Consider the following 26,983-nt stretch of genomic DNA (forward strand, 5'->3'; position numbering starts at 1 on the left):
TCTCCCTCCTTAACGTTACTGCCTTGTGGCTGGTCTCCCTCCATAACGTTACTGCCTTGTGGCTGGTCTCCCTCCTTAACGTTACTGCCTTGTGACTGGTCTCCCTCCATAACGTTACTGCCTTGTGGCTGGTCTCCCTCCATAACGTCTACTGCCTTGTGACTGGTCTCCCTCCTTAACGTTACTGCCTTGTGGCTGGTCTCCCTCCATAACGTTACTGCCTTGTGGCTGGTCTCCCTCCATAACGTCTACTGCCTTGTGGCTGGTCTCCCTCCTTAACGTCTACTGCCTTGTGGCTGGTCTCCCTCCTTAACGTTACTGCCTTGTGGCTGGTCTCCCTCCATAACGTTACTGCCTTGTGGCTGGTCTCCCTCCATAACGTTACTGCCTTGTGGCTGGTCTCCCTCCATAACGTTACTGCCTTGTGGCTGGTCTCCCTCCATAACGTTACTGCCTTGTGGCTGGTCTCCCTCCTTAACGTTACTGCCTTGTGGCTGGTCTCCCTCCATAACGTTACTGCCTTGTGGCTGGTCTCCCTCCTTAACGTTACTGCCTTGTGGCTGGTCTCCCTCCTTAACCTTACTGCCTTGTGGCTGGTCTCCCTCCTTAACGTTACTGCCTTGTGGCTGGTCTCCCTCCTTAACGTTACTGCCTTGTGGCTGGTCTCCCTCCATAACGTTACTGCCTTGTGGCTGGTCTCCCTCCTTAACGTTACTGCCTTGTGGCTGGTCTCCCTCCATAACGTCTACTGCCTTGTGGCTGGTCTCCCTCCATAACGTTACTGCCTTGTGGCTGGTCTCCCTCCTTAACATTACTGCCTTGTGGCTGGTCTCCCTCCATAACGTCTACTGCCTTGTGGCTAACACACCTGCTCTAAACAGAGCCGGGTGTGGCGGGTCTCCCTCTTTAACGTCTACTGCCTTGTGACTAAAGCCCAGCACACACCGGGTGCACAGTGACGCCACCGTTCTATTTCCCAGGCGTTGCCGCGCGGCAACGCCTGGGAAATAGAACGGTGGCGTATCGGAGCGCCAGGCGAGGCGTTAACGCGCGTCTGACGCCGCCGGTGTGGGATAGGTTCATTGAAAATAACGGAGGCGGCTGTTTTGACGCGCGGTGTTCGCAGACGGTGTGTGTAGGGCTTTACACACCTGCTCTAAACATCATAGGTTTCCTCCCTGGTCCTAACACTGTGCTTCTGGGCGCAGGACGACAGGTACTGGAGCCGTCGCAGGAAGAACAATGTGGCGGCCAAGCGGTCGCGGGACGCCCGGCGCCTCAAGGAGAACCAGATTGCCATCCGCGCCAGCTTCCTGGAGAAGGAGAACGGGGCGCTGCGCATGGAGGTGGCCGACCTGCGCAAAGAGCTGGGCCGATGCAAGAACGTTTTAGCAAAGTACGAGGTGCGCCACGGGCCCCTGTGAGGGCCTTGCTGCGCCACAGGCCCCTGTGAGGGCCTTGTTGCGCCCCAACAGACCCCACCCTGTCTCTGGACCCCCCCAAACAATCACACAACCTCTCTTAAAGGTGCTGTAAGTGATCTTTTAAATACCTAGATCTATACTCTGATAGCAATCATTGCTATAGAGCAGCAAGTCTCCAGTCTCTCAAGGACCCTCCATTTGATATGCATTTGATACAATCATTTTTATTCATGGGGAATCTGCAGTATAAACTGTAAAATATCCAGTGTTCATTTAACTCCCTGCCTCTCCAGCTCTTCAGTAAACAATAATATACATTTTCACGTTGGGAGGCCAATTTAATCTAGAGAGAGTCGGGAGAAAAAAACTCAAGACATACAGGATAGGAGCAATTGGAAGTAATGACACGAATGAATGAGCCGACACATTTAGAACTGGAACACCATCAAATGGAAGCTGGTGCATGGGGTTCACTCCTGATTGGATACAATTGCTATCCCGACTTGTATGCAATGTATTGTAATGTATTTTCAGAGCTGGAGAGATAGGGGTCTCTCCAGATCCCTGCTGCTGAACAGTCTACAGTCTACAGCAATGATTACTATTAATATATAGATTACTTTAATTTTCCAATGAACCACAAAAACATGACTTACACCACCTTTGACCACTTCCCCTCAAGCTTGAAGGACAATGCCCCCCAGAAACAATTCTATATGTTTTTGGTATTAATAATTGCCATTTTGAATTGTTTTGAATTCTGTCATACATAAGCTTTCTTGTGTGTTTGTCTCGATCCTCTTCGTTATTGTCGTGTAGACTACACATTCAAATTAATAGTCTCTCTCTCTCTCTCTCTCACACACTCACACACTCACACACACACATATAAAATTGTATATTGTATACATAGTTTACTCCTTGGGTCTTTCTGAGGAGTTGATGAACCTCATGTTGAAAATGATGCCATGCTGTCTGTGGTTCTGTTTCATATACCTGTTTTTCTTTTCCTTACATACGTCCCGGAGCGAGAACTTTTCCTCACTCCAATCACAGCTGTACTTTTTTTTTTTAACTAATCAAAACAAAAAAATCATGCTGTGACCTGACCCCTCTGTGTTCTCGTTGAGATCTGCCCTCTGTTTTGCCATTTTACTTCACCTCTTTTCACTAGCAGAGGGTGTGTGTGCGGAATTTTATTTTTCTTGCCCGTTTTATCTGCTGTCAAAAGGGCAAAATGGTCCTCTTCTCCACGTTCAACGCGTTGTTTCAGCCCGTTGGCTGGCGGCCGTCGATAAAACACAGTTGTGTTGTTGCGCGATCTCCCAGCGTAAAGTGTGTGCTTGATGGTGTCTGGGTTCAACAAAACAAAACTTGAGCTTTTCTCTCTGAACGTTAATTTATATGTCATAGACATAGTACCATTGTACAGCATTGTGTTCCTTGCCAAAAACAACAATTTCTCTGCAAGTTTCACCCTCACAAAAATCGGAATCAGTGTTAGTTTCATAGACTAAAACTGATGGAAACCTTTCGCTGACCGAAACTAAATAAAAACTAAGCTATGATGACTCCCAACGATGACTAAATACACTGATAATTTCGTCAACACATACAAACTAGATGTAAATGTTAAGGAGGGACAAGTGGAGAAGACTTCCAGTCATTAGTTATTATATGCTTGGCTGCAAGTGGGTGTCATGCAAGTATAAATCAGGCCATCAAGGCATGCCTAAAGAACATGTTGACTAAAACCTTGTAATATTTAGTCAACTAGTTTTATTCAAAAAACTATGGAAATTTGCTGAACCACATTCAAAGCACCCTCACCGTCTCTGTGCTACAACTGTTGTCCCACAATCTGACCTCATCAAATCTACCTATACGTGGACATGTGTATTTTATTATTAAGTATTTGATCATTTTAATTGTTAATGAAAACTAATCTCATTGTATTTTTTTTTAAATCATTTACCATCCTCCTTTTAGTCTCTCCCAAGTTGATTGGTCCTCATTTTGTGTTAGTTTTGTTCTGTTCTTTTCATTCTCTTAACATGATTAACATGGCTGGTTTTTTTAATCGAGTACCGTTAACTGCTGTCCATCATTGCGTTTTATTATTTCTGTTGTATGTTATGTCTGCCTACTTTTAAGATGGCTGAATGAATGTAAAATATGCTATAATCGGGGTGGGTGGGTTTTTAGGTGGTGTTGTTGTCCAGTACTGTGGTTAACCCAATCAATTTGTTTACTGCAGACCAAACCGTTCACCACAACAGAGATATGATATATTGGTTATAACAAGAGATATGTTTATATAAAGCTATTCTATGATTGTTCTTTTTTTTTTGTACAGTATTTTTCCTATACTACATAAACTGACTTATGTATTTTAAGGCACACAAGATCCAGAATATTATTAAAGAATGACAAGTTTATTCCTCAGAAAAGCAAACAAACTGAGAGTGGTATGTATATTATAGGTAGTGATGTGATCACTTTAAGCCATTAAAACCGGGAAAGCATCTGTGTCATTTCAGGTTTTTGCGTCGGTTATTCAAAAATAGCAGATATACAAGCAACACACAATGCGAGCTTGTACATGCAATTTGTGAACATTTTTGAAAAAATATTAAGCAATAATATATAACCGCAAATTTAAGTTACTCAACGTTCAGCTGCATGATGGCTACAAAGAGAAGTTATCTATCATGTGATGTACTGTAACGTCACAGTCGTCACTGAAACGGGGATGAATTAAGATGGCAGTTGTCTCTGAAGAAGACTGATGTGTTAATAAACATGATGATTAAATGTAATAAAGATTCAAATTAATTTGCTGTGACCTGAGAGGGGGTGATGAAATAATCCAGGTCGGTCAGTTGCAACACACTGCTGAAGCGCGACGCCATGTTCAGCAGCACTGCTGCAAAGTGTCACGCATTGTTTTGTTTACTCTTGAAACCACAGCCGCAAACCGTGCTGCAAAACACATTGGATTGATTGATTGAAGTATTAACAGTTTGCAGAATGGGTACATTACATAATACATTACACATGAAAGCACAACTTAATACAGAGACTGTTACTGTGGACGACACACTGATAAAGCATTACACTTGTTTACAACAGACATGGTCCACCATTTTCAAATGTAAAAACGTTGATTGAAGTATTTATTAACAGTTTGCAGAATGGGTACATTTCATATGAAAGCACAACTCAATACAAAGACTATGTGGACGGGGGGCACGGTGGCACAGTTGGTAGTGCTGTCGCCTCACAGCTAGAAGGTCCTGGGTTCGATTCCCGCTCGGGGCGCTGTGGGTGCTGGCGGCGTGTTTCCTCCTCCGCGTCATCAGTGCCCATACCCGAAGGTGGGGCTGGTGAAAGGGCCTTTCTGTGTGGAGTTTGCATGTTCTCCCCGTGTCCCCTAGGGTAGGTACCCTCACAAAAACATGCAGTAATCCTGGTCTCTAAACTGCCTCCCCCTGGCCAGCCGGGGCGCCTGATGGAGGGGAAAGGAACTGGTTGGAATAACGTGTTCCTTCCATGCGCTACGTCCAACCAGGGAAACTCCCCCCTGTCAGGTGTAAAGGAGCAACTTGGACACTCAAGCATGAAGGAAGCATGAGTTAAGTCTGTTGCTCTCCCCAGGTTGGCGGAGGGTGTGTAGAGCCCAGGATCACATTAGATGATTGACACAGGGGTGAAAAATGGGTTACAAAATCGTGGGATAAAAATATATTTAAAAAAAAAGACTATGTGGACGACACACTGATAAAGCATTAGGTCTACACTTGTTTACAACAGCTAGGGTCCACCTTTTTCAGTGAACACAGAATTACCACTGGTAGTCTAGTCTGGTAACTGCCTTTCTGACAGAATTACGATCTGATTAATGCATTTCTGATACAGTGTGATAAATGTAATTCTGAACTCTAACCCTAACACTTATCTCTAAGGGTTAGTAAAGAGTTAGCTCGAAGAGTTAGCTCTGGTCCATAGCTCTAATGCTGTTGCATTTTGCATTAGAGCTTTGGACCAGAGCAAGTAAAGAGTGGGAAGTTACCCAGGGTAACTTACCCTCTCTACACACCCTGATCTACACAATACTACATGGCAAAGTAAGAAATGGTGACATTAGTGCAGGCAGGCCCTAAGCAGATATCTTCACAAAATATTGCAATGAATATTGTATAGAACTTTGAAAACAGAGAGCATATAATTGTTAGTACTCTCCCATATAATACATTCCATTAACATGAATTAAATTAGCAGACAGAGCATAATCAGTACACCTACCATTCACCATCTGGGTTCTCGTCGCCCATGCTGGTTCCAGCACGGGGGCATTACAGTAGTTCTTGGATTTATATTAGTAAAACCTCTGCCTTTAGGATCCTCCTTAAAGGAGTGGTTAGATAGTGGCAACTGTGATTACCACTCATTGGTTGCTATGGGTATACTGGAGTTGTTTACAGTTAAACCTTAGTCATTGGCTGTGCGAATTGAGTTGGCCCAGGAAGCATGCTGACCACATGGCAGCATGGTAGGCAAGATGTAGGTTCCCCTATCTCGTCATTTATGGCAGTTATCCCCCCTCTTTAAGAGGCTGCTTGTCTCACAGTCCCTTATCTGATTCTACTCAAGATTATAGATTAGGTAAAACCATGACATGGCAGTTTCTTTTTTTGTTAAAAGGATCCCTGGCTAATAAGACAAATATGCCTTAAAACATTATACTTGCCCTCTATAATGTAAAAATAAAAACATCTTAAATATTTTATTTCTTTCAGAAATAGAGAATCTTTCACTCAATAGGAACTGCTCCTGTCGCAAGTTGATGATGTCATATGTCCATGTGTGGTCCAGCCCGATGGAATGTATGGAATGCACATGCTAATAAAAAAGTATTTAAAATATTGATATTTGATGCTCATATTAACTTTAGGAAGTATTAAGTTGTTTTTTATTAGCACATGCATTCCATAGATTCCAAAGGGCTGGACCACACATGGACATACAGTATGACTTCATCAACTTGTGACAGGAGCAGTTCCTATTGAATGAAATATTCTCTATTTACAAAATAAATAAAATATTGATGGTGTTTTTATTGTCATTTTAGTTATAGAGGGCAAGTAGGCCTATCGTGTTTTAAGACACATTTGTCTTATTAGCCAAGAGTGTTTCACAAAAGTAGTGAACATTTTAAAAATCAGTTAAAATGATAATAAAAAAGGATAGTTTTGGACAGCCTACAAGGTACACATACCATACCATACTATCCATTCAGCATACGATAAACAATTAAAGAAAATAACTATATGAAACCAACTGCTGTGTGCTTCGCTGTTCTGACCACACGCACGCACGCGCGCGCACACACACACACACACACACACACACACACACACACACACACACACACAAATTGAAGCTCTGTCACAATGTCACTCTCCAAATGGAGGCAATATTATCTTGTCTACAAAGACCTCCTCAATCATTTATACTTGTATGATGACATTTAGTTTTTCTCCCCAGCTTAAAATACCAACATCCCATGCTATACCAGCTCATACTCTCATAATCAGACTATATATTAAATACACAAACAGAATGTGCTAAAGTATTTACAGAAAGGAGGACTGATGTTTTGGTGTTCTTAGCTAGCCAGCTATACTCTGAACAAAAATGTATTGTGCATGTTGATCAAGCATTAAAGTCATACTGTGTAACAGCCATTTGAATAGTCTATTTGGTGACACTTAATGCAGCCAGAGTTTTAACTAAAACTAAGATGAGAGAACATATTACTCCAGTTTTAGCTTCACTGCATTGGCTTCCAGTTGTTTTTAGGATTGATTTAACATTTATTTTACTTGTTGATAAAGCTCTCAATGGTCTCGCACCGGCACCTTCCTTCCTGCCTAAATATGTCCCAAACCGCTGCCTCAGGCCTTCCACTGCTGGCTTGCTCGCTGTGCTTAAAAAATGTCAACTAAAAAAACACAGTTTAGCAGCTTTCTGCTTCTACAAGCCAACGGCGTGGAACAAACTCCCACTGTACCTTCGACAGACATTTTTACAGCACAGCTAAAGACCTACTTCTACACTCTTGCTTTTAATTGATCTTTTAAATTCCTTGTTATTCATGTCCTCACTGTATTGCATTACTGCTATTATTGTCTCCACCAGGCCGAAGGCATGTGGGGAGAGTATGTTTTGCACTCCGTCCGTCCGTTTGTGTGTCCGTCCGTGTGTCCGTCCGTGTGTCCGTGAACAGCTAATCTCGGCCACCGTTAACCCGGTCGATGCCATATTTTGCACACACACTCCCTGGATGCCAACGATGAACCTCTGCCCCAAACTTTCCAGAACGGCCTGTTATAGCGCCACCAGGAGGCCGCTTTGTGCAAAACAACCCGGTCGATGCCAAATTTTGCACACACACTCCCTGGATGCCAACGATGAACCTCTGCCCCAAACTTTCCAGAACGGCCTGTTATAGCGCCACCAGGAGGCCGCTTTGTGCAAAACAACCCGGTCGATGCCAAATTTTGCACACACACTCCCTGGATGCCAACGATGAACCTCTGCCCCAAACTTTCCAGAACGGCCTGTTATAGCGCCACCAGGAGGCCGCTTTGTGCAAAACAAGTTTTTGCACAGTACACCTACAGATTTTGTCCAAACATCACGCAAATTGGTACACAGTCTCTCTAGAGCCATTCAACGAAACGGGTCTTTCAGATTTATCAGACTCCATCCTGATTGGTTAAGATTGGCTTCCAAATTTCACAGGAGTGCTCAGTTTCAAACAAAATGCTACAAATCATGAACACATCGCGTGATTTCCGTGAAATTGTGCACCCACATTCCCACTAGGCCGAGGACGAAATGCCACATGAACAATTTCAACTCAGCCTCAAGGTGGCGCTATAACTGGCCGAAAAGTGTTTTTACCTCTAACTGCACGGATCTGTGGATAACCTGGTGGAGACCTGTGCCCAGAAGGGCACTTTTTCTAGTTTTAATGTTTTATGCATTGCTTTACTTTTTCTTCTTTTCTCCATTGCTCTGTAAAGCACTTTGAGCTGCATTCCATGTCATGAAAGGTGCTATACAAATAAGTTTTATTTTTATTATTATTATTTGACAACATGGTACTGTAGCTCTGTCGACTGTTAAGAACCGCAATTCCCAGAATCCAGTTTGGAATTCTGTGGGGTCCTGGGCACCAAGGGTGTCTAGCATTTTCAGAAACAGTAAGTATTAACAAACTAAAAAAGAGAAATACATTTCCAGCGCTAATGTCTGAGGTGTTTAGATAAGTTGTCATATTTATGTGGAATAGTTTATTGTAAAAAATCTACCAGTGAAAGATTATAGCAAGTAACTCTTTAGTTTATTTGAAAGGTACACAGTATGACATTAACATCCCATTGTACAAAAACTACCTCACTAGCCCAAAGGGAAAAGTTATGCTCACAAGAAAAATGATTTTTGCCAGTGTCCAACTACACCTCGGCAATATTATTGATATGACAATGACATCAAAATGGTGATAAGAGTCTAGATATCATCTGGCATTGTGTATATCGTAATATTGTGGCAAAAGTGTTGTCTTTTCCTGGCGTTAATCACTTTATTATCATCTCAAAAATGGTCAAATTGTGAAAATAGCATAGATGTGACATGTTGTGAGCTTGTAGATTTTTGCCATTCTTCAGCATTTTTGACACATTAAAAGGGAAGTTGATATTGCACAACATCAATGTAGGTATTTGGTCCAAAAATATATTTGATTTTGTCCATATCGCCCAGCCCTACATCCAACTGAAAGTCTACTGTAGCATCTGACAACCCCATTGTTCAGACCATTAATTTTATACACATACCGGTAAGAATAAAGAGAAGGGATGCAGCTGTGACCGAAGAAGAGGGTGAAAGACAAAAACAAATCACCACAAATGTACATAAAAGTGGAATGTGACCTCGACCAATATAAAAAAAGAAATACCAATATCAAACACTGCACAAAATGTCCATGATCAGCGTGCACTCCGTGCAGAGGATACAAACAACAATAATGTGGTTATAGGTACATTTTTTTAAAGGAGTTTTTTCTTCCTTTTGGTTCAGATTGGGAAGAAATAAACGTTTGTATACAAAAGAGCTTTGAAAGTTATCTTTCCTATTTTTTCATGCAGATTGGGGGTTCATCGAGGAGGAGGTGGTCAGAAAGAAAGACGCCTGACGCCCGTCACGTTTAAAAAAGAAAAGGTAAACAATGTGTAGTCTTTTTTCCCCGTAAACATTCAAAGGTGTTCGAAGTGTTGGGCAGTGGGGGGGCTGCCAAGTAGATCAGTGGTTTTCAAACTTTTTATTTGTTTAGGGACCCTTTAATTAAAAAGGAGGTTAGGTATGTACTGAGGGCCATGTCCACAGAAAACGAATTATTTTTATTTTTGCCTGTCTCTTGTCATGCATGTCTATGGTAAAGACACGCTTGGTGTGCTTAGTCTATGGGTGTGCTCCGCTTCCCAGCATCGTTTTGGGGGGCGCTTCAAACAAACAAACAAAAAATAACACACAAAGAATTACACAAATCCACACACTAAATGCCAGGTGGGCTGAGGTGAGAATCCAAAAAGAATAAAGTCTGTGCTTCAAACAAACAAAAAAAGAAGAAAAATACATTTTGAAGAAAAATAAAAGGCTCAGGCTGTGTCCGACTCAGTCCTTTACAAACTCACTATGGATCGTTCGTTGATGTGAGCACTACGGACGTGATATCCAACATGCTGCTCCATTCGTGAAATGCTTTTCTGTGGACACGGCACCTTAGGCCGCTGAAACCCCATAATTGAGTGTACAAATCGAACCAAATGGACCATTTGTACACTCGTTACAGACCTGTAAAGGTCCATTTTGGTTCCATTTGTACACTCAGAGTTACAGACTTTTAAGGGTCCATTTGATTCCATTTGTTCACTCACACCCACAATTGAGACAGCGCCATCTCTTCTGGTCCGTTAGAACGGTGTACTGCAGGCCAGCCCATAGAAGCCCATTGAAATTCCACTAGAGTTAAGCCTATACTTTTAAAATACAAAATTAACTGAAGACTATATCAATTTGAATAAAAATGTTTCCAAATGTATGAAGTGTCTTTGTCAACATATCTTCTTGTTTTCTCAATAGAGGATGTTTCACATTTAATTTACCAATTGAATGGGTTACCCATAATATTAACAGAGCAGACGGGAGACAGACAGTACACTGTCTTTATGAGCGCCCACTTTGAAGAGGGCAATTCTCAATACATTCCGCTCCCGACTGACTTTGTTCATGTCTATTTGAACATGTCATGTTATGAGGCTTATATAAAAATGTTCTACATACCGCTTCGACGGTACATGATAAATTAAAACGTGCGTGTTTACCTTTGTATTAACTTGGCTTTATGTAGTTGGAAATAATCCAACCAAATGGAGGAGTGACATATCCCGACATTTTCAACAACCCAGTGAATTCTCCAGGTTCGTATTGATAATTAGTCTTGCAAGATGCCGTTTGCCTATAAAACTAAACACAAATTTGTATCTGGGTATTGAAAACCTCAAGGAATGTGACTGACGTATATCCCATGCGGCCACTTTAACTTTAGATTTCCGATGGTCGCACATTTGACACACTTGCGGAGTATATTTTTGCACATTGTGGATTGTATATTGAGATGGCAGGGACAAATCAAACAAATGGGAGACTTTATTAGAACAAAAGAATTATGCGCTACAGCTTCAGTAAATAAACCAGTGAAATTACGGTATTTTATGATACCTCTCATAGGGATTGCATTGATAGCTGCAGTACACTGTTCTAACGGACCAGAAGTGTGTGCGCGGGGGCGGAGGGGGGCTGTCTCATTTGTGGGCGTGAATTTGTAGTCACCAATGTGTCTATCGACAGCATTTTTAGAGAACCACTGGAGTGTAGGGTGGGCGGGCACCGGGGGCGGGTCAGGAGTCCACGGGGATGTCGTTGCCAACGCCAGGGTTCCTGTAGAGGTATTTCCAGATGGCGTAGTAATGCACGGCTGCCGCCAGCGCCACGAACACGTGCCATATGGCGTGGGCGAAGGGGATGACACCGTCCGACTTGAAGAACAGAACGCCAAGGCAGTAGATAAGTCCGCCACACGCCAGCTCCAGGAAGCCCTCCGTGTTGCTCTGCACAACGAAACATGAGCGTTAGGTCATAGTCTACTTGCCAGCCTAAGGAGCCCCATTGTAAACCCAGACATCGAGTACCCTAAAGCTTTATGTTAGAAATGTTGAGTATGGGTCCCCAGCATTTAGACTGCGGGATGCCAACTTGCATATGTTGGGGAATTTTCATAATTAGCATAATAAGATGGGGTACCATTAACAACCAATATATGGCAAAATCTTAAAAGTTTCATTATGCTTTAAGTAGCATGTGACGGGTCAAACGAGGGGAATCCATTGCAAGCATTAGTTTTGCCGTTTGGCTAAAAACTGCCATAGCCGTCATCACAAATGTGGCCAAATTTAGCACAAGGAGAGATTTTCAAGAGTATATTGCCTTAAGTTAGAAGTGTGTTATATAATGCAGTAAAGACACAATAAGAATTTAATATAAGGGTCTGCCATTCATGGGAAATCCACAAGGTGGAAGCAGAGATACTTGAACATTGTAGTATGTCTACATTGTGATATTGCCACTTTTTAATTATTATTATTTTTACCCATTAAACCAGGAAAGCATCTTTGACTCTTGACAGTGTTTGAAACTTTTCGAATAATTTTGAATTGTTTAACGTAACTCTTTTCTTCTGGGGGTCCCTGGCACAAAACAATTTACAAAACAAATACATATCATTCTGGGTTTGAGAACTTCTGGCTTAGAAGGCATTTGTAGAATGGGCCTCAGGTCTAAATGGGTTAAATTCCAACCGGAATCCAAGAGAAGGGGAAGCAACAGGTGTTTACATGTCATGTCCTAACTGTGGCTGCTAGGGTAAAAAAATTAAACATTACCATCGATGTCACTACCGATGCAGGGAGAAACCCCATTGCCAAGTAGAAGGCCAGTTCAACAAGTTTATACCTGGGAGGGGGGAAAGGGCAATTGTCACATTCAAACACATTTCATAGTTCACCTTTTCCAGTAGTTTTGCACACATACTATTTTCACAGATACAAAATAGTTAAAGCTCTATATAATGGTGTTTGCTCCCGTCTCTCCAGCTCTTTAGCATCCAAGATGGTCTCAAACCAGACATGCGCACCTCAACACAATGAGTGCCACCTAATAAACAACAGAAAATACATTCTGTTCTGTTCCAGTTTCAATGTCTGCTCATGTCTTTGTTTCATCACTTCCCCTTGTTCATCCTGTATCCTGTATGAGTTCCCTCTCTTGATTGGATAAAGTTGTATCAACAAACTCAACATATCTTTTCTGCTTCACTCAAGAGCAGAAGCGATCGGTTTTGATAACACATCAATAAACTGGATGAAATCCTACCTGGAGGTAAGAGAAAAAGTGGTTGACATCAATGGAACCATGTCCTCGTGAACTGTGGGGTTCCCCAAGAAAGTATACTTGGGCCATTACTGTTTCTCCTTTACATTAACAACATTAATGCTGCCTATGACTGCAAATTGTTCTTGCTTGCGGACAAATCAGCACTCCTGATCTCGGGCGAGAACAAAATGCAAGTCAAGGAGGCTCTCACTTCCGAACTCACCAAAATCCGTACTTGGCTAACCGATAACAAACTCACTCTACATCTCGGTAAAACAATATTCTTTTCGGTTCCAAACATTCCCTCAGTAAGGTCAAAGTAAATTACTTCAAGGTTAAAGTTGATGACAGCAAAGAAGAGATTACATATTTGGGCTGTATTCTCGACAACAAGCTGACAGGTGAAAGCATTGCAACAAAGGTGATCAAAAAACCCTAACCTAACCTTAACCGCAAGCTTGGAGCAGCTCATGTTCGACAACCTTAACGCATGTTCGCCAACCATAATCTGGTCGCCAACCTCAACGCATGTTTGCCAACCTTAACGCATGTTGGCCAACCATAATCCGGTCGCCAACCTTAACGCATGTTTGCCAACCTTAACACATGTTTGCCAACCATAATCCGGTCGCCAACCTTAACGCATGTTTGCCAACCATAATCTGGTCGCCAACCTTAACGCATGTTTGCCAACCTTAACGCATGTTGGCCAACCATAATCTGGTCGCCAACCTTAACGCATGTTTGCCAACCTTAACGCATGTTGGCCAACCATAATCTGGTCGCCAACCTTAACGCATGTTTGCCAACCTTAACGCATGTTGGCCAACCATAATCCGGTCGCCAACCTTAACGCATGTTGGCCAACCATAATCTGGTCGCCAACCTTAACGCATGTTTGCCAACCTTAACGCATGTTGGCCAACCATAATCCGGTCGCCAACCTTAACGCATGTTCGCCAACTTTAATCCGATCGTTGTTTCCGCATGTCGGTCCTATGGTATGTTGGATAAGCCCTGTACCACCTCACCCTCTACTTTCCTTCAAATGTTTGTTTTTGTGGCTTTCGCCTTTATTTCATATTTCTTATAGAGGGACAGACAGTAGGCTGACAGGAGATGGGGGAGTGACATGCAGTAAAAGCCGTCGGGATCGTGAGTCGAACCCGTGGCACACTGCCAGACTCTGACTACCGGCCAAGGTGCCTGGACCGCTGAGCCACGGCCCAGGCCTCTACTTCCAATTCTAAATTGGGTTTTAAAGACTTGGCCTTAGTGCCACTATAATTGAGTCCTCTGCTTGTCATGCTCTTATATGCCTGCAGCCCTATCCTTACAGATTCGGTGGGTGTATCATCTTAATCTCCTTCATTGCAAAACGGCTTGTTCCTTGTTGACCTGCCCATATGCTGTTGTAGATAACACGCCTACTTGTGTTTTGTACTCATACCTGACGAAGACCCGTAAGGGTCGAAACGTTGTACCACTTCAATAAAAGTTTCCTGGGAGCAGTGATTCAGTGTACAAGACTGCAAGGACTTTATTATGGTGCTGTACTCTGTTGCCGTTTTTACATTTATGTTCAATAAACTATTCAATCAATCAAGACCAATTATTGAACATAAATGTATAGCAATGATTAGTATGGAAGAATAGAACCAATTAACGCTTAACGGTTGTAATTGAATATATATCAGAAAGTATACAAATGGAACCAATGTGGTTGCATTGGTAGACTCAGGTGTTCAAATGGATGAATTGACAGAGGATTTTGCTGGGTGGCAAAGGTCACAAGTTAGCGTGTGTGATAACTGAGATTAGCACTGCTGCTTACGGTGCAAACTGAGGGAGCAGGTGGAGGATTTAGTGAACTTGCTGGACTTTCACACGTTTTAACTAGTAAAGCAGCGATTCTCAACCTGTGGGCTGTGATGTTATGAAGTGGGCCCGTTTAATTGGCAAAACAATAAGATTTTAATGACAATATAACATTGATATGAACAAGTATACGTGTATGTGAAAACAATATATATCTATAAAAAATAAACACTTTCAGTCCACCCATCAGACCACGTATTACCAATTATATAAAATGAGGACTTTGACATTAATTTGGGGGAATTATTTTAAGCCTTTACTTGTGGATAGAGAGTATAATAAGACCATTATAAAGAGAGTATACTGCAGAATATAAGGGCCGGCCGGCCGGCAGGTAAAATAAACGGGGGACTTTTTGCACCCATGTGGTGTGTGCACTTGGTCACCCCGTTAATCATCAAATGTATTATTAAAAATGTTTGGTATTTTACTCCAAGATTACAAGATAATGCAAGCAAAACCTCCAACTTGTAATAGTTTAGTAGTTCCTTAGCGGGTGTACGGGCTAAACAGTTCCTTGGCGGTCATACGTAGGGATTAGCAACACTCACAGAAATGTCCTTCAGGCACTTCGATTTAATCTGCACGGACCACTAAGCAATAGACGTTTACAGGGACTACAGCAACAGCAAAATAATCTCATGACTGAACATATTTTGTTAGGCCAAGCCCCGATCTGCGATTTGTGGAACAAGAACCTATTAGCACAATACATGTTTATGTTTTGATATTATTGTTCTAAACCTATTTTCTCACTGTTCTACACAGAGCCAACCAGTTGAAGAAATAACAGATTGAGACTAACTTTTTGCTTTGAACAAATATCTTCTAGGGTTCATGGGAGATGCTTCTGAATGTGTTCTTGTTGTTAGTTTGACCAGATAAAATATCCACTATTAGTGTAGGGCTCGACTTCAGTGCGCAGAGCAGCAGCGTTGGCAGAATCCAAATGACTCAAATGCGTCATATTGGCGATACGGAGTCATTTAATCCATGCGTTTCTCTAAATGCTGCTCGTTGCCAACTGAATAAGCATGCCTGAAGGACATGTGGTAATCTCTATGATTGGTGCTGTACTGCACAACACGCCATATGTTGTTGACAGTCGTGATGCTAAAGGCAGAACCGCTGACATTAAAGGACCACATCTTCATATAATCGGTACACACACTAATGCTCATTATACGATGGCACCGTTTCTCTCCATTTGGCCTGTACCTCAGAGGAGGGCTGTGAACTGTTATCATCGGTAGGCAGGTTTGGTCATTTCAAATAAGATTTCAACCCTTTATTGATTTATTCATTTTGAATTAATGAACCCTGCCCCCGGCACAGAAACTTGTGTCATATGTTTCATAGATAGCTTCGTATGATAGCACTGTCATCAGTGTTGTGTGAATTCATGTTGTTGATTTGGCAGCCCCCCTGTGGTAACACTTGAGGACCCCTAGCAGTCTCGGACCCCCTGTTGAAGACCCCTGCTATATACCACACAGTGGAGGTTGTGTCATGCTTCACTCACTTTTCATGATAGTTGAAAACGTAAAGGGTGCCGGCAGCAGCCATCAGCCACACAAACCAGCGCATGTTGGAAGCCAGAGGACCCAGCTCACGTAGATTCAGCCTGAGAAACAAACACCAAAACATCAGCACTATTATCCTAGCCAAAAAGAGCTGATCTACAAGTGCAAGGTGGGGGGATGAAAGTCTGAAGAAGAGGTGGGTTCTGGGGGCGATTCTGAATGAGGCAAAGGGTGGGGGCAGCCGCAGCTTTGCTGTGAGCTGGGAGTGAGTTTCAAAGGGAGTGGGGCTGCAACTGAGAAAGCCATGTACACCTCAGGTCTGTTTCTTTGTCTTGGGGACCAAGCTTAGAGTATATATTAATAGAGACGGCACCCGGAGGAAACCCTGAGGTGAAATGGACAGTGGCCGAATTTGGTATTGCAGCACTGGCCCAAACACATGAACACGCTGGTCCGTTGACTATCATTGCGCACGTTCATGATGACACGTGAACGCCGTTTCATACGTGAACGCGTGCAATGATAGTCAACGGCAGCACGTTCATGTGTTTGGGCCCAATCCATCCCAGAATGCACTCTGTTCCTACCCGGGAGGAGGAGTTTAATTGCCTCATGCGCTTTTGAGCAACTTAATGCAAGTGGATGGGAGGAGAACTCGGGTGCCGTCTCTATTAATATATACTCTAAGGGACCAACCCACCAGGATCAGTGATGCCCACCACGTTGGCATCACACAGGCCCTTTTGATATACATTTTGGGGGTCCTTGACATTAAAATGTCTGCTTTAAAATCACTTAAACCCTATGGGGGCATGTGGTGAGCACTGTTACGGTACACACATAATACGTTTAGGAATTCTGGCTCTGGGGGTCTTACCATGGCGTGTAGGAGGCAGCGATGAAGATATAGATGACCACTCTGTCACACATGTGGCAGCAGTGCTCTACAGACCTGCAAAACACACACACACCCCTTCCTGAAATAGAATTCACTTGATGTCACCGATATGCAGAGTGACACTGTCCCCGTCACAAGACCCACACTAACAAGTCAGCCAGTGTCTGCTGTGATGCCATCAATTTAAAGCACTGTTCCCAAACAGTGGGTCGGGACCCATTCTTGGGGTCGCTGGGCCCATTTTTATGGGTCACGAGTAACTGCCAATTTTTTTGTTTGTTCCATTTTTCCCCCTCATTTTTTTAGGTTTTCAAAATGACAAAACCCAGAAATTTTAAGTTTTTCAAAAGAATTTCATGTATACATTTAAAAGGTTATAAAATGTATTACAAATCAACAACGGGTCATGTTGCAACTCGCTGTGAGCTTGTAGATAGTCTATTTTTGTTGAAGAGCTTTGGTATAGACAAAAATAACTGCTGGTCCAAGTACAGTTGCAAAGCAGGTCCATTTGACTAAGAATAGAGGGTTTAAGTGGTTGAGAACTGACTATCCAAAAATGATTTTCGGTCAGTCATATGGGATTATGTTCAAACACTAATGGCCTGGGACAAAATGACTTTGTCAACTGGCTCCATGCCTGATCAGATTGGACAACTGGTCCAACGGGAAGCAAAAGAGATTGGAGAGATTATTTTAGTGAAATCGTTTCCTCTCACCCTGTTGAAAAGACACACAGACACTGTGCATTCTGTGTAACGCATGGCATTGTTCTCATTGTTCATTCTCTCTCTCTCTCTCTCTCTCACATAGGTTAACACGGACATTGCTGTTCCAATTGCATGGTTTGCCGCCTAACAGACATGAGCAATAAGGGAAATAAGGAACCTCGTGCAACAGTGGCGTGGCTGAAATGCAATTTCAATGAACTGGTGATGTAATCGTGTACAGTAAAGGTCCGCCTGCTTTTTTAATGATTTGTTTTGTGATCATGACATTTTCCATGACGATCAACGATTGATTGTATTGATCAACGATCAATACAAAATAAGAAATAATAGTGACAGCAGATCAGAGCTCGTATATCTGCTATCGGTGTTCCCTGGAAAAATCTATCAATTTGGGGGTCCTTGGCAATAAAAGAGAACTACTGATTTTATTTAGAAGGCATTCGTAGAATCGGCCTCAAGCCTGAATGGGCTGTGGTATTGCCACATTGGGACATGTATATAAAAATACATTTATTTTAGGGTTCGTCAACAGCAATTGTACTGGGCAGATTGGAAAAAATATTCTTTAATATAATAATAATATATATCACTCATTCTTGAGATGAGGGACAAAAGTGGAAAAAACATGTCCCACACATAAGAGCCTTATTATTGTTAAAAATAAATTAATTTAATAAAAATAAAAGCACTTGCAAAGTTAAATATAATACAGTTGTGTATTATTATGCCATTCATTTCATTATAATTGTTTTCATATGCCATCTGAATTAGTTAAAAGCAGGCACTGTACCCAAAAACGCCTGTATTTAGCCTGTCCCCAGCAAGTGGTCATAATTTCAAACTGCTAAAAAAGTGTCTAATACTGTCACAATCACATAAATATACATACTAAATTAAAGTAGATTGTCAACAACATAGCAAACAATATACACAATAATTTTAATTTATATTTTCCATTAAATATCTCATATCAAATGTGTGTCCCACGTCTCCCGTCAACTCCGTCAGGTTTTTTAAAAGTCTTAAATTAATCAGAAAATATTGTCGACAGATTTAGCCTGAAGACTCCTTTTCCAAGTCCTGTTTGTATTTGTTGCAACAGTGGAGCACCTGGTCTGACAAGCATTCAATTGTTTGATATTTTAAACAAACAATGTTGATATCAGGGTGGTCACAGCTTTTACATGTCAACTCCGTCAGGACATTATTATGATCTTTGTTAAGAATTCCAAAATAATGTTTATTATAAAAGTTTAGGGTTAGGTTTAGCTAACAAATGAAGCAAAAACAAAATGGCTACATTGTACTACAGAGGGTTAAGAGGAAAACAAATGACATTTTGTCAACTCCGTCAGACGTCAACTCCGTCAGGTTTTGTGTCTGACGGAGTTGACATGTATCTGACGGAGTTGACAAAAGTGTTCCTAAAACAATAAAGTTATAGTTTTTGAATAATGGGACGTATTCTAATTTGGCACACAGTTAGAGCATGCCTTAAGGAACATTTTTGGCTATAGGGCCATCACAGATTTGTCTCGTGGTGACCATGGCAGCCATTTTCCAAAATTGCCGCCACCTGATGTTATTTTACAATAACTCAAGTTCTACACCACCTAGGATCTTGATTCTGGTGACTAAGACTACATTTTCAAGGATGAGGGATACAGTGGTACAATTTAGATTTTCCCTGTGACCATGGCAGCCATATTTCAAAATGGCCGCCACCTGCTGTTATTTTACAATAACTCAAGTTCTACACCATCTAGGATCTTGATTCTGGTGACTATTCATACATTTTCAAGGATGTGGGATACATTGGTACTATTTAGATTTGTCCTGTGACTATGGCAGCCATTGTTTTTCAAAATGGCCGCCACCTGCTGTTATTTTACAATAACTCAAGTTTTAGACCACCTAGGATCTTGATTCTGGCGACTAATAATACATTTTAAAAGATGAGGAATACAGTGGTACTATTTAGATTTGTCCTGTGACCATGGCAGCCATTGTTTTTCAAAATGACCACCAACCTGCTGTTATTTTACCAATAACTCAAGTTTTAGACCACCAAGGATCTTGATTCTGGTGACTAATCATTACATTTTCAAGGATGAACTTTCTCTGGGAGGGGTCAGGGCTTATTTCAGGTGCAGGTTGAGTTGTTACTGACAGGACATTAAAATGAGGTGGGCTTTCTGGCCTTTGACTTGTCCCTTTCAGGTACAGAGGCACAGTTTGACTTCACTGGCCACTGCAGTGTGGCGTTGATCTTGGTGGCCTCCTGCCAGTGTTTCTCCATCCTTCTCATGACCTCTGTGTTCTGGGGCTCTGTTATAGTCAACTTACATTGTCTTGGCTGGAGATTGCTTTCCTGCAGGGTCCAGCCCAGTCTTGTGCAGATGGCTGCTGGCCCACCTGGAGGCCCCAACCTCACTTGTTCGGTTGGTGTGATTAGGTGGGGTGGTCTTCCCCAATCAGGATGAAGGGTTTAACCCTTTCAAATGGCAGTCTGGCCAAGTGTCTGTATTTAGTTGTGAGGCTAGATACAGGATACGATTTCTCACCCAGCCCCAGGTGACTTGAGGTGAAGGCTCCTTTGATTTGGTAACATTGCTTTGGTTGATATGCTGGGGACACAGAACGACACTGATGCCTTCAGTGTCTGCACATCCTGCCTGATAGTCCTGAAGGCAGATCTTCTGTCTTCAGTCTTTCGCTCACTGTTCACTGCTCACCTCAAGCAGGTCTTCAAGGTGTTTGCCTTTGCACAGGCTATATGGCTAGGACTCGTGCTTCAACCACTCAGAGAACTCCAACATGGTGTTGGTTGCTCCTGGGCCGCAGAGCATTGTGCGGCAGAATTCAGCTCTCATCTCTGGTGGCAGCTTGTTGAGGAGTCGTGCAACATGTGAGCCGTATCTAAGTTCTGTGTCTCCCTCTGGGCCTAGGGTAGACACTTGCTATTTTCCGTAACACTAATTGGTGGGGCTGTCCAAACTTGTTGTTTAGTTGTCAATCGGGTCTCTGTTGGTGAAGTCGGGTCTAGGTGGTCTAGAAGATGAGTTAGTCAGGGGATATTAATACAATCTGGTAATACATTCCTTATCAAGAATTTTCTTCACCAATGTGTTTGGAAGGGTGTCTACTAACATATCCCACATTGCTTTATATTCAACCACCCTAGAGGAACTTTTGACAGCTGCTGAAAGTTGGGGTACCATCAACAACCTATATACGGCAAAATGTTCATTATGCTTTAAGTAGCATGTGACATGTCAAACTAGGGAGTTTTCATGATTCTGAATGCATTCCAAACATTAGCTATGCACGAAGAACACTCCTTGGGCTGAAAACGGCCATAGCCGTCATCACAAAATGAGGTCAGCACATTTGGGCAAGTGGATATATGGCTGAATTTAGCCCAAGGGGTTTGACCCCTAGTTTGACCATAGACTCCCTAGTTTGGCCATAGCCACTTGGTATGGTACCCAACTTTCAGCAGCTGTCAAAAATGTTCAATAGAAACCAATGTGGGATATGTTAGTAGACACCTTTACAAACACATTGGTGAAAAAATTCTTGGTAAGAAATGTATTCACAGATTTAACATTATTCTGATAATATTCCCTGACTAAATTGGTAAAATAATAGCAGGTCCACCATTTTTGAAAATGGCTGCCATTGTCACAGGATAAATCTAAATAGTACAACTGTATTCCTCCTCCTTGAAAATGTAGGATTAGTCACCAGAATCAAGATCCTAGGTGGTGTAGAACTTGAGTTATTGGGAAATAACAGAAAGTTGGCGGCCATTTTGAAAAATGTCTACCATGGTCACAGGACAAATCTAAATAGTACCAATGTATCCCACATCCTTGAAAATGTATGATTAGTCACCAGAATCAAGATCCTAGGTGGTGTAGAACTTGAGTTATTGTAAAATAACAGCAGGTGGCGGCCATTTTGAAAATGGCTGCCATGGTCACAGGGCCAATATAAATAGTACCACTGTATTCCTCATCCTTGAAAATGTGGGATTAGTCACCAGAATCAAGATCCTAGGTGGTCTAGAACCTAAATCAGTTAAACTTGTCAACTCCGTCAGATGTTCGTCAACTCCGTCAGACGTTCGTCCCGTGATGTTTTTGTTAATTTCCAAAGAAATAGAAAATTCGATGTTAAATCTTTTGTGCTTATGTATTGAAACACCAACTGAAATGATACGTAATGATGTTTTTTTTGTTTTTTTACATGGTTTTCATGTTATAATATTGAAAATAAAGGTTGAAATGACGGATTTGAGAAATTGGATATTTCATAATAGTGTGATATTGGAACAAAACAATATTAAAAGAATTGTATTACTTAACTTGATTACTGAAAGCCATTATAAGATAACTGAGGACTTTATATCATTGTTGAAATTATCAAATTCAATTAAAAGGGATTTTAGTGTGTCTGACGGAGTTGACAAGAATCAGGTATTAAGTGCATAAATGTCCCATTTTAGAAAGAAATGTTATGCGAAAAACCTGTTCCTTCTCAAGATTGGTAGTTGAGACCTGTGTCTACAAATACATCTATTTGATTTGAATGTATCTTAAAAAAAAAAAAGATCTAGTTTGAAAAAAGTTTTGTCCCTTATCTCAAGAATGGGTGATATATATATATATATAATATATATATGTAGTGGAAATAGCCTATCTACAAGCTCACAGCACATTTTTGGCAGTCATCTCAAAATAACTGCATCCTCGCACGCACCTCATGTGGCTCTTCTTCCAGGTGACCACATGGAACACGGTGGATACAATGAAGAGGGCACACAGGCCTGTGCCGTACACCCACGCCGTCATCCTCTCCCAGGCGTCGTCAGACAGTCGGTGGAGCAGTGACATCCCCACGATGGCCGGCGCGATGAGGACCTACGTGCATGATGCACAAAAACACACGTTGTCAAAGGTCATGTCTCATCTGATGGTCAAGATTCAATTCATCCCCGGAGCAACTATTGGCTAACCTGACTTTGCCAGATTGCGGCAGTATTGAGTTCACCAGTTCCCTCCTCCTGCCTGGATCTGGGATCTCTCAAGCAGAAACGATGAACCCGGAAGCAGCGAGACAAACATTTGATATCTCCATAATAATTTCGAGTTGTAGTCTCGATAGGTTGTGTTTACATTTGCGCTGTGGCAGCACTTCAATATTTCAATATGCTTCGAAATTTGTAATGCAACCTGTCTCTTCTGTGGGGGGTTGCTAGCACAAAACATTTTCAGACAGCCAAATACATAATATTTTGGGTGTCCTTAACATTAAAAAGAAAAAAAAAGGTTTGAGCATCAGGCATCAGGTCTTAATGGGTTGAAAAAAAAACAAAAAACATGGCAGGCTAGCTAGTATGCAACACAACAGATAATTAATTTAATAATGTGTGGTGTTACTTAGATGTAGGCGTTGCGTGTCCAGAGCCATGGGTGTGTCACTGGTCCATGCCCGCGCACAACACCTAAATCTAACAACACCCATCGTTAATTTTAATAGCTGCAGTTGTGTCGCTTACAGCAGTGGTTCTCAAAGTGGGGTCCAGGGACACTCCTTGAGGGAGTTCCAGGGGCTCCCCAGCTAAATGATAGTTTTGAACCAAATGGAGTAAATGGACCCTTATGGGTCTGTAACTCATGCGTGTACAAATGGAACCTAATGGGACAATTTTGTTCCATTTGTACACTCTGAGTTGGAAGGAATACACCCGCATACATTTGCTCGGTACAAGAGAGTATCTTTAATAATAACCTCAGAGTTAAATTAACATTGATTTTAAAATATAAATTGGGGTCTCAGAGAGAGAAATGCCATTACATGGGGGTCCGTAGCCTAATTCATGTCAAACTGGGGGTCCCTGAAATTAAACGGGTGGAGAATCACTGGCTGCTAGAGCCGCAAAAATCTTCTCTTATGGGGGTCCCAGGCATATCTCTTCAAATGGGGGTCCGCGGGCTGATTAGTGTCAATTTGGGGGTCCTTGACATGAAAACATTTGGGAACCACTGGCCAATGCCACAGACGAAAAACAGTCTAAGTCCACACTATTGATCCATAATGTATAAATGATAGATAAGGGTTCAGGACAACGAGGCCTTTTTGTGGAGGGGTCAGAATGCAATTTGGACTGTTTTTCGTCTGTGGTACTCAAACAGAGTGTGGTGCCCTTTAGCTGCAGAAACACTTTGTCCTCTTGCATTTTCACCTTTTGTTTTGGCTGCCCAAAAACGACCCGGTTTACTAAAACAAACTAATACCTAAATACAGCCAGAAAGCAAGTATGTTTCTGCAGGTAAACACCACCACACTACTCCAGTGACTGATGACTGCTGGTATAGAGGGAAAAGAATGGGCACAACATTATATACTGCATTGTTTTGTTATGTAAACACAGAGCAAAGTGACTGAAGTGGTCAGCCGAGCTCAGCCCGCCAACGCTTTTGAGGTCTTCAAGCAGGCCCGATCCTCCAGACAAGGTTGAGATCCTAGTATTATATTAGTTCATAGACAGACAGTAATATATTGTTTGCTAACCGCGTGAGTGTAGCAGTTTGCAGCATGCTCATAGCAGGTGGGCTGGTAGCGGCAGTTGGCAGAGGCAGGCCTGTTCATAAACCTGCAAAGACATGAAAAACAACACATAATTGTCCAACTTAAAGAAAGAAAGCTGTAATCTATTAATGTCGTTGTGGGCCGAGCAACTGCACCATTGTTATTGTCTGTTTCTAGAGTAACTTCTGAGTTCTGAAGTCATGTGGATCTATGGGGTTTTACATTATGTCATCATGCTGATGCCATAATAATCTATGGGGTTTTCCATTATTATGATGCATGCCATCAGCATCTCCACTTGCAAGAGGCAACTACACTTGCAACTGCTAATTGCATCATTCTAGTTATGTCAAACATGTTGAGCCTGCAAACTTCAGCAAAGTGAGTAATGTCTAGAACCTGACATACAAGTCTGATGTACACTATGTCGCTTATCCGTTTTTTCTATTCCATCTTAGATCTTGTCATATTTGTTCCAAAAAAATAAAGAAATCAGCTCCGCAAGTTTACTCATATATGGATATGAAGCATCACCCGACAGTGAAAAATTATTCATTTATCCAAAGAGTAACAGAATAAACACATTTTCTCCAAACACAGACGTTTATCAAATGTAAATCTATGTCATATAAATGATACACACATACCTGACAGAATCGTGGGACTGATTTGTTTATTTTTGGTTCTTGTATGACACAAGGGTTAGTAGTTAGTACGGTACTTCCATGACAAAGCAGTGATGTACTCCATTGATTATTTTTTTCCATTATAGTGTGTGTGTGAGAGTGAGTGAGTGAGTGAGTGTTAGATTGGCTATTTCACTATTGTTTTTTTATGTTGAAACTTTTCACTAATAACCACAAAATTGGGATTGATTGACTGATAACCATTAAAATATTGTTTAAATAATTGATTAGTTCAATATAATTTATTGCCAAATATCTATATCATAAAACAATTACCTGCACTGTACATGCAATAAATATGACAAAGTTAATAATTCTACAAACTCCTGTAGTTTGAGGGGGGGGGGGGGGGTTACATGACAACCATGCATGCCACTGTAGATTTCTCATAAACGTTTGGTCAAAATGTGCACGGCTAGTCGGCTACTACAGTTCTTAAGATGAATTTAACAACATTAGAGGTTTGGTATTATTTATACACTAAACTTAGCATTAATTAAAGTAGGCCTAGTAGTGTAGTAGTAGTATAGGATTTAGCACTGCAGTGCAAACAGCTCTGATGCAGTTGAATTCACTAAAATCTATTAAACACCAGATAATGGTTTTTAAAGTTTAAAGTTTTAAAACAGCCTTATCACACAACATTCATTTCCCATAGACAGAGCAACGTGTGTTCATGCAATGCCTATCCATTACTAAGTTAGATTGTAGGCTATAATGTATTAAACTAAATGGATATCTATACACTGTCTGTCGAAGTTACAATAATAATCATGACCTGACAGAAGGTAAATGTTTTCTTTCTTTTAAATTAAACTAATAACACCCACCTCTGGGAGCGGATGTTAACACTCTTCATCTTTCAAAACGTGTTTGGAAAATAATAATATTAAAATAAATAAACAAAACAAAAAATATCGAAAAGCAACAGCTGATCAGAAGAGGATCAGATCGGTGAATAAAAGGCCTGGTGGTGGTGCAGCAGCAACAACAAAAAGCAGCTTCACTTTCACTCTAGTGTCTGAAACACCCCACACCACACACAGATCGCGCGCACACACGCACGCGCGCACACAATCCTAGCAGCGGCCAACAGCAGCGCACAATGCTTTGAGTCTCTTCCTAAACACCATCTTTCTGCGACGCGAGTATCTCTATTAAATCCACATTATACGGTTCACAACATCCATGAGGACGTAACGGCAACCACCGGCCGCTTCCACCAAAACACCGATCCGATACCCGCCTCGCAAGCCGAGGAGGAGCGCACTACCGCCGGCCTTGTCGCTCAGGTTGGTCCCCCTGCTGCTCGTGCTCGATAAGAATGATCCACAGCACACCAGAACGACACACGCATCATTTATCAAGTTTTTCAGTGTCGCCAGGTTTTGTGAGAGACGAAGCAGACCGGTCTACAAAAACAAACCCAGCTATGTAGGCTAATGTTTTTAAATACCTAATCTTGAGGGGGCGGGGGGGAATATTTCTGAAAATGTTTAAGTACACACATATTTTATGATGAGGGTCCGTGGACAAATACTATGTTAATTTGGAGGTCTGACATGGAAATGTTTGAGGCAGCACCACTGGTTTAATGAACATTGGGCACAAACGAGCAACTATGCTACACTTCACAAAACAACCCTCAAAAAAACCGCAAACCACAACTAGCAATTATTAACAAACG

The 26,983-nt window shown here is 41.8% G+C and overlaps 2 protein-coding genes across 4 annotated transcripts in view; one reads left to right on the forward strand and one right to left on the reverse strand.

The window, feature by feature from the left end:
• Positions 1–3,958, forward strand: part of hlfa (HLF transcription factor, PAR bZIP family member a) — a 28,366-nt gene extending 24,408 nt beyond the window's left edge. For both annotated transcript variants that reach the window (XM_083780295.1, XM_083780296.1), the window contains exon 4: positions 1,209–3,958. In XM_083780295.1, coding sequence (XP_083636421.1) covers positions 1,209–1,424 — 216 coding nt within the window. In that variant the 3' untranslated portion in view covers positions 1,425–3,958. The remainder of the gene's footprint in view (positions 1–1,208) is intronic.
• Positions 3,959–8,640: 4,682 nt separating this feature from the next.
• Positions 8,641–26,602, reverse strand: mmd (monocyte to macrophage differentiation-associated). 2 transcript variants are annotated; one of them, XM_083780294.1, is made up of 7 exons: positions 25,258–26,082; positions 24,593–24,674; positions 22,778–22,938; positions 17,262–17,336; positions 16,384–16,485; positions 12,494–12,563; positions 8,641–11,662 (listed from the first exon to the last, which is right to left on the reverse strand). In XM_083780294.1, exons 2-7 carry the CDS (start codon positions 24,668–24,670, stop codon positions 11,453–11,455), a joined length of 696 nt encoding a protein of 231 aa, XP_083636420.1. In that variant the 5' UTR covers positions 24,671–24,674; positions 25,258–26,082; the 3' UTR covers positions 8,641–11,452. The 2 variants fall into 2 exon arrangements, with proteins under 2 accessions (XP_083636420.1, XP_083636419.1); XM_083780293.1 differs by lacking the exon at positions 25,258–26,082 and adding an exon at positions 26,127–26,602 and having other exon boundaries at positions 8,642–11,662.
• Between the last annotated feature and the right edge of the window lie 381 nt (positions 26,603–26,983).

Source organism: Protomyctophum parallelum (assembly GCF_964188405.1).
Source record: "Protomyctophum parallelum genome assembly, chromosome: 13".
NCBI classification, from domain to species: domain Eukaryota; kingdom Metazoa; phylum Chordata; class Actinopteri; order Myctophiformes; family Myctophidae; genus Protomyctophum; species Protomyctophum parallelum.

Excerpts from the sequence above, each read along its gene's own strand:
- mmd (XM_083780293.1), bottom strand. The coding sequence starts at position 26,155 with ATGAAGAGTGTTAACATCCGCTCCCAGAG. Across the intron at positions 22,939-24,592 it reads CAAACTGCTACACTCACGCG|GTCCTCATCGCGCCGGCCAT; the intron begins GTTAGCAAACAA and ends TCATGCACGTAG. Across the intron at positions 12,564-16,383 it reads GTTTTCAACTATCATGAAAA|GTATAAACTTGTTGAACTGG; the intron begins GTGAGTGAAGCA and ends CCCCCCTCCCAG.